This window comes from Dendrobium catenatum, unplaced genomic scaffold, assembly GCF_001605985.2.
Source record: "Dendrobium catenatum unplaced genomic scaffold, ASM160598v2 original_scaffold_241589, whole genome shotgun sequence".
Taxonomy (NCBI): Eukaryota; Viridiplantae; Streptophyta; class Magnoliopsida; order Asparagales; family Orchidaceae; genus Dendrobium; species Dendrobium catenatum.
Genome location: NW_021559996.1, coordinates 195 through 8,629, shown reverse-complemented (window position 1 = coordinate 8,629; position 8,435 = coordinate 195). Strand labels below are relative to the sequence as shown.

General features: G+C 34.0%; 1 protein-coding gene across 1 annotated transcript; it reads left to right on the top strand.

Moving 5' to 3' along the window:
* Positions 1 to 1,074: 1,074 nt before the first annotated feature.
* Positions 1,075 to 7,222, top strand: LOC114578976 (the record flags this gene model as incomplete). The annotated part of the gene is made up of 8 exons (XM_028692614.1): positions 1,075 to 1,227; positions 1,285 to 1,484; positions 1,599 to 1,803; positions 1,888 to 2,544; positions 2,645 to 3,908; positions 3,990 to 6,629; positions 6,735 to 6,837; positions 7,189 to 7,222. Coding segments are annotated over exons 1-8 (5,256 nt in total), but the record flags the coding sequence as incomplete, so codon positions are not given.
* Positions 7,223 to 8,435: the final 1,213 nt, after the last annotated feature.

The following is an 8,435-nucleotide window of genomic DNA, read 5'->3' as shown; positions in this document are numbered from 1 at the left end:
CGTCTCAGAGCATTCATCTAAATCTACCCCTTGGTTCTCACTCTGCTGAAAGTAAAGAAAAATCCTTCAATTCCGCGTTTTTTTTTTAAATTGATTTCTTTACCTCCGCGAAGAGACGACGAATGTCGCGGCGAGGGCGATACCGGACATCGCCATCACTAGCTGCTTTTTTTAGATTCCCGCGTCGCGCGCGTGGAGCTGAATAATAAAACTAGGGCTTTATTTCTTTAGCTGCTTTTTTTAGATTCCCGCCCGGCTAATTTTGAGCAGGTCTATTACAGCGATTTATTAATTTGCTGCTAATAACTGTTGCGGAAGCCTTACTTTTTTAGTAGTGTTGGGACGCAACTGCTGGTTTTTTTTATTGCTATTCTTCTTCCCTTTTATGTTTGTATCCATGCATTTCTTCCTATCATTTTTCATGTATTCTACTATGGTATTGATATATTCAAACTCTTCAATCTAATGAGTTTTTTTCCTTAATCTCAGATTGCTAAGTTACAGAATTCATACGATACAAGTGTTTGTTCTTTCTTACAGGTTTGATATTCTTAGTTGAAAATGAAATTTATCATTAGTTTGTTTAGCCCAACGTTGTTCCTCCTTTAGTTCACTCAAAAAGTAGTACCAAAGTTAATGATTTTATTGGATTTTAGTGGTTCATACAGCTTTGGTGTGACTTGAAGTATTATTATTATTACTTTTGTTTCCTTGAGTTTTTACTCTTCATATTCATAGAATGACAGAAAATAATATTTTTTTAAATAATTTATTTAAAATTTTGTAGGGAGGCGATCAATCAGTAGAACATCTATCATATTTTTATGAACTTTGCTTTGAGGAAGATATGATGCCAATCAATATGCAAGTTTCCTACAATTTTACATTGAATTATCTTTCGACAACTTTTTTCGCTAGGGTTTCCTGTGCTCTGGCGATTTCTTTGCGATTTGGCGGCCCGCTCCTTTCTTTGCTTCCAGATCTTTTTCCTTTATTCTCCTCTGTTTTTTCTTGTTTTGATCGCGATTGTGGTTTCGATCTTGGCCTTTTGGCCCTGTTCCTTCTTTTTTCCTCATGGAGAAAAGTCAAGTGACTCTACCGAATGGTGTGTGGGGTGTTCCACCGTCTAATAAGGGCGATTCTTTGCAAGGTTTGTCTGGATCTTTTTCTCCTGCTTCTAGGTCTTTTCGAGATGTTCTCACGGGTGATTCATCTTCTCAAAATCCGGTAATCTCTTTCACTAAATCTACGGTTAAAGGCGTTCCTGCTCTTCTTATGTCTTAGGATGATATCTTGAAATTAGCTAGTCCTTATCAGTTCACTTTGGTTGGAAAATTTACTGTGAGGCGGCCGAACCTTGATGCTATAAGAAATTTTTTTTCGAAACTTAAGCTTTTTGGAAATTTTTCAATTGGCCTTCTTGATGCTAGACATGTTTCTATACAATTATCGAATGATTTAGACTATAGTCGGGTTTTTTCGAGGCGATCTTACTTCATTTTAAACTGTCAAATGAGATTACTAAAATGGACTCCTTTTTTTTATGTGAAAGAAGGATAACCTATTGTGCCTATTTGGATATCTTTTCCTAATTTAAGGTTGCATTTTTTCAATAATCATGTTCTTCATGCTTTAGGCTCTATTTTCGGTCGTCCGTTGCAAATTGATCAGGCGACTGCTAATAGGTCTAGACCTTCTGTTGTGAGGGTTCTTGTGGAAATCGACATTACCAAAAAACATCCTAAAGAAATATTGATTGGTTCTGATAAATGTGGTTATTTACAGAAAGTTGAATATGAGAAAGTTCCTGATTTTTGTTTACATTGTAAAATTCATGGCCACGCGATTCAGGAATGTTTTGTTGCTCATCCGCATTTAAAAAAATAGTCGGAGGGGATTCCTAAAAAAGTTGATTTGGTTGTGGAAGGAATCACCAAGCAAGGAAATTTTGATATGTTGGAGGGACAAGACGCTATTCAGCCTAGTTATAAACCTTATAATAAGGAAATTGACACTGAATCTACTATGTTAGAAGCTCATATTAATACTTATGCTGTTTTGGAGAAGGATTTAGAGGATAATAATGGTGACAAAAGAGTGGATGATGAATTACACCAAAATGTATTATCGGGAAATGAAGAGGATGACATGTTTGAAAATAAAGATGAGGAACTTTCCAGGCCTCCGTCCCATTCCAAGGATGGAGATAAACTTTGCGATACTTCAAAAAATTGTAATAATGCTGATAGCACTACCAAAGAGCCTTGTATTACTAAAGATAGTGGAAAAGCTTTAAATCTAATGGAGAAAGATGATGATGATTTGGCTGGAAATGTGGATGGTATGGAAGAAGGAGAAATTGGGTCACTTGAAATTGTTCTTCCAATTGATAATTTGAGTGATCTAAACGATGAGGCGGTGTCAAATCCGAATTATAAGGGGAAGAACGTGGAGGAGGAAGTCTTTGTTCAAGTGAAAAAGAAAGGAAAAAATAAAAAAACTGTGCCTTCCGAGAACCCTAGGGCTACTCGTGCTTCCAACAATGTTATTAATGTTTAAAGTCCTCATTTGGAATATAAGGGGGGTGGGTAATACCACTTCGAAAGATCGGGTTAAGAACCTTTGTAGGAGTAATGACATTCAGATTCTCGTTTTACTTGAACCTTTTGTTTATGCTGTTAAATTAGATAATATCTGCAATATGTTGGGTTTTGATCATGCTTATGCCAATTGTACTAACAAGATCTGGATTATGTGGAAACAGTCTTTTTCTATTGATATTATTAGTGATTTTCCTCAAGTCGTTCATGTTAATGCTAATTTTAATCATATTTCCATTTATGCCTCCTTTGTTTATGCTTCCTGTACTAGAATTGGTAGAAAAATTCTATGGGAATTGCTTCATGATTTCTACTCTACTATTAGTGCTCCTTGGTTGGTTGGAGGAGATTTTAACTGTATTACAAATATTTCCGAGAGGATTGGTGGAAACTCTCCTCATTTGTTAGCTATGGAGGATTTCAATGACATGATTTTAAACTGTAATCTTCATGACATTGGCTTTTTGGGTAATAACTTTACTTGGAATAGGGGAACCATGTGGCAAAGATTGGATAGGATCCTTTTCAATGACAGGTGGATTTCCATTTTCCATAACACTCATATTGAACATTTATCTAGGACTTTATCTGATCATTCTCCGTTACTGCTTACTGTTTCTACTAATAGTAACGCTGTTTCTCAACCTTTTCGGTTTCAGAACATGTGGTTGTTGGATGACAGACTTGAAAACATTATTAGATGTAATTGGGCTGCTCCTCTTCATCCCAATGATAATGTGACTGGTATGAATAGGCTTTGGTTCAAGCTTAAGAGGTTGAAACAACCTCTTAGATGGTGGAACAAGAACATCTTTAAAAATATATTTTCTAACATCAAACTTGCTGAGAATGAGGTCGATAAGGCCGATCGTATGTACATGTCTCAGTCCAATGATATCAATCTTTATGCTCTTAACAATGCCAAGAACGTTTTGGCTAATTTACAAGAAAAAGAAGAAGCCTTTTGGAAACAAAAAGCTTCTGTTAAGTTTCTTGTGGAGGGGGATAGGAATACTTCTTATTTCCATAACATTGCCAATCACAATAAAACTAGCAGAAATATCCATAAACTTATTACTCCGGATGGGGAGGAGATTACTAATCAAGATTTGATTGCTTTTTCTGGTTCTAATTTTTTTGAGAATATTTTTAATAGAAACTTCTTGCCTAATTTAAACACAGATTTTTATTTTATTCCTTCTCTTATTACTAATGATGACAATTTGGTTTTGAATAGTATTCCTAATGAAGAGGAGATTCTTATTAGTATCAAAGATATGAACACTGATTCTGTTGCCGGTCCTGATGGTTTTACTAACAAGTTTTTCCAAAAGTTCTGGCCAATTCTTAAAAATGATATTATCAATGCTGTGAAAGATTTTTTTGAAGGTAATCCTATGCCTAAATTCTTTACTTCAACAACTATTGTGTTAATTCCTAAAATTGTTGGTGCTACTTATTGGAATGATTTTCGCCCCATTAGTTTATGCACATTTTTCAACAAACTTATTACTAAGATTCTTGTGAGTAGGCTGGCTGTTTTTCTTCCTAAGATTATTTCTTTAGAACAAACGGGTTTTGTGAAAGGTAGATCTATTTTTGACAATGTCTTACTTGCTCAAGAAATGATTCATGATCTTAATGCGAAAATTTCTGGTGGGAATGTCATTTTTAAGATGGACATATCTAAAGCTTATGACAATTTAAATTGGAAGTTTCTTTACAAAATCATGCATTTATTTGGTTTTAATTTGCAATATACAAATCTCATCAAACACTGTATTGAAAACTCCTACTTTTCTGTTATTATCAATGGTAAGGCCCAGGACTTTTTCAAGTCTTCTAATGGTATTAGACAAGGAGATCCGTTATCTCCTGCTCTTTTCATCATTGCTGCTGAATTTCTTTCTCGTGGTATTAATAATCTTTTTAGTTGTCACCCTAAGCTCTATTACAAAACTATTGGGGGTGTGGCCATTACTCATTTAAGTTTTGCGGATGACTTTATTCTTTTTTCTAATGGTTCCATGAAAATGCTTAAATTTCTCTTCAATTTTCTTAACATTTTCCAGCAAGCTAGTGGGTTAACGTTTAATTCTACCAAGTGTGCTTTTATTCCTGCCAAAATTATATCTGCTACGCGTATTGGTAATATTAGTAGAAGATTTGGTATTAATGCAACTGTCCTTCCTATTAAGTATCTTGGAGTTCCTCTTTATAAAGGGAAAAAATGGTCCCATCTTTTTGATAATATTTTTATGAACATTCAAAAGAAATTATCTTCTTGGGCTTATAATTTTCTTTCTTATGGTGGTAGAATGGTTCTCATTAAACATGTGCTTAGTTCTATTCCCATCTATCTTATGCATACACTTAGTCCTACTAATTATATTTGCAACAAAATGGAAACTATTTTTAACAAGTTTCTTTGGGGTTGTAAAGGTGACAAGAGATCTATTATTTGGAGCTCTTGGTCTAATTGTGCTGGGACTAAGGAGGAAGGTCGTCTTGGCTTTCGTACCTTTGCCGATATGACCAAAACTTTTAGTCATAAACTCTGGTTTTCATTCAGATCTAATAAAAGTTTATGGGCTAATTATATGAACGTCAAATATTGTTCTCATTATCACCCCTTGTTATGCTCTTATAAACCTGGTGATTCTGTTAACTGGAAGAGATTGTGTAAAGTTAAATGGGAGGCTGAAGAATTTATTCAATGGGGGTTGGGTGCGGGCAACATCTATTTTTGGCAAGATAAATGGCTGGGTAATTTCTCTATTGATAATATTTTAAATACTCACTCTATCTCTAAGATGCAAGTTAAGGATTTCTATACATTTGATAACTGGAATTTGAATTTATTAGCTGATGTTATTCCTGATTCTATTATCGAGCTTATTTCTAAGATTTCTATTCATAAGAATATTGATGATTGCATTCTTTTTAACAAGGCCCCTAATGGTAAATTTAATACTAAGATTGTTTGGTTTTCGGTGAAACAGAATTTGCCTAATAATAATCTTTATAAATTTTTTTGGCATGATAATATCCCTCTTACCTATTCTTTTCTTTTTTGGAGAATTATCTTTAACTATTTACCTGTTGATTCTTTGCTTAGGAAGAAAGGATTGGTTATTGTCTCTAAATGTCAATGTTGCTATCATTTTGAGAATATTAATCATGTGTTCATTAATGGTCCCATTGCTATCAAAGTCTGGAATTATTTTGATAATATCTTTAAAGTGATGGTGGATGGTTATTATGCTTCTTTTACTACTAAAATTAGGGATTGGATCATCCCTATCAAAGGGCATATTAGAAATATTATTCCTGTCTTTATATGTTGGTACTTATGGGCCAGTAGAAATGATTCCAAGCATAACAATATTCGTATGGATGCCATGAATATCATCTCCAAAGTTAAGAACAAAGTTATCCAATTATATAATGCCAATCTTATTAAACCAATTTCTTTCAAGAACCATTATAATGCTGCTTCTGCTTTTGGTTTGGTTTTTTCCAACAGAAAGATTCAGAGTAGGGAGAAATTAATTTACTGGAAGCGTCCTGTGATTGACTATTTTAAATTAAACACGGACGGTTCCTACAATAGTGTTACTGCTGGTTGTGGTGGTATTATTCGCGATCATAATGGCAAAATTGTTGTGGCCTTTGCTGGTCCTTCTTCTGGTACCAATGCTATTACTGCTGAAATTGATAGCTTAAATTTTGGTGTTAAACTTTGTTTGTCACTTGGTTTCATCAATATTTGGGTTGAAGTTGACGCTCTTCTCCTAATTCATTATATCAGTGGTAATTCCAGTTATAATCCTACCAACTTCTATAAGATTCGTGAGATTAAATTAGCTTTGTCTGGTATGAACTACTCTATATCTCACATTTTGCGAGAAGGTAACGCGGTGGCTGATGCCTTAGCTAAGATGGGTTGTAACTTAGATTGTTTTTACCATTTTAATGATGCTTCGATTCCCAGGAACATTGAAGGGCTGATTAATTTGGATCGCATGGGTCTGCCCTACATGAGAAGCTGCTAACTGTGCTGCTATTTTATGTATTCTGGGTTTTTGGCTTTGTTTTGCTGTTTCCGGTCTAGCTGGGTTTATCACGCTTTAGGCATGATGTTCTGGGGCTGTTTCCTGTTGATGTTATTTTGGTATAACTGGGAGCTTTGTGCTATCCGATGGGGGTTGTGGTGGTTTACGTATATGTTCTGGAGGTATTGGTCCGGCTGGTTTTCTTTCTGGAGCCTATCTGGGTAGTTTCTCCTTTTTAACTGGAGGCTTTGTGTCGTTTACTTGGGTTATATCTTGGATTTTTTGGGGGCTATTGTGTCCTGTGATTGGGTTATATCTTGTATTTCTGGTGTTGGTGGGTTTGGTACTTTTTGGCTGATTTTGGAGGATATCTCTGTTGGTAAGGGCAAGGCGTTTTATCGATTCTGTTGGCATGTTGGTTGGTTTGCCATGCAGGGTTTGGTGTGGTGCGGTTCGTTCTTTCTATGGTGGTGGATTTTTATGCTGTTTCATGATATCTTTGGGCTAATTTTTTCCTTGAGGTTTCTTTGTAGGTACTATTACAAGCAAGGCAGAATTTTGACAAAGGTATGTTATTTTATTTTATGTTTTTTCCATTTTGCTATACCGTAGATTTTTTTGCAGGAGAGCGGAGCTGAAAGTTATAAAGATTAATTGGTCTCTCCTTTTTTGGGTGCTTTTGCTGATTAGCCCGACTATTTTAAGTTCTTTTTGTAATCGTAGTATAAGGATCTGCCGGCTCGTAGGCTTTCTTTTTTCTTTTTGGATTGTAGCTCTTATGAGCAATATTGAGCTGGTGGAGTCTTTTAAGGATTGTGTAACCGATGTTTTAAATGAACTCGTAGGCCCCATAAGAGGGTTTTAACCAAAAAAAACATTGAATTATCTTGGAATTGCTGAAATATTCTAGTAATCTTGTTTATAAAATTTTTATGTAGGGGTTGCCTACTTGTACTCCAAGTTGAAGTTCTTTGCATCCGAAATGTGTATTGATTGTTATGGAGTTAGATCTCACACTGCAGCAGTACAAGATATTGATTGGTGCCAGCATGACTACAAATTGATGTTGTCATTTACCTTTGTTAGAGATGATTTTGTAATTTTATATTTATTTGCATAAAAGTTAATGAAAGATTTTTATGTTAACTAGATGTTATCTTTTTATTAATATTAAGATTTTATGATTAATGATTTCTGAGATCGCATTTTTATGTTAATTAATGGATGTATTTGTAAAAATATATGAATGAATATAATTTTCATTTTCTGCTAACAAATTCTTGACAATGATACTGCCGGATGAATATAATTTTTTGGATTATATGTTTTTTATTATTGTTATCTCAAGCTAAAAAAATGTGTTATTTCTCTATTATTAAATTTATCTAACTAATTGTAATATAAAGGAGTGATGGATTGCTCATATTTTTTATTGCTAAGGCATAATAATTGGATAATAATTTTTTACTAAATATCATAAATTTTCTATCCATAAATATATATCAAAACCTAATGAAATTAAAGGAATAAAATTAAAGGGGCATGTGATTTATTTGGTTGATCATTTTGCGACCAATTTTTTATTTTGGTAGCTATAGGAAAAATGTATTAAATAAAATTAATTATCAAAATTACTAATAGCATCCAAATAATATTCATTAGTGTCAAAAAAATGGTCACTAATATGTTTAATTTTAACGACCAATACTAATTAGTGGTTGCTAATTTAGCAACCTAAAATTTTTTTTGGTCGCTAAAAGCCTCAGCGACGAGGCCACTG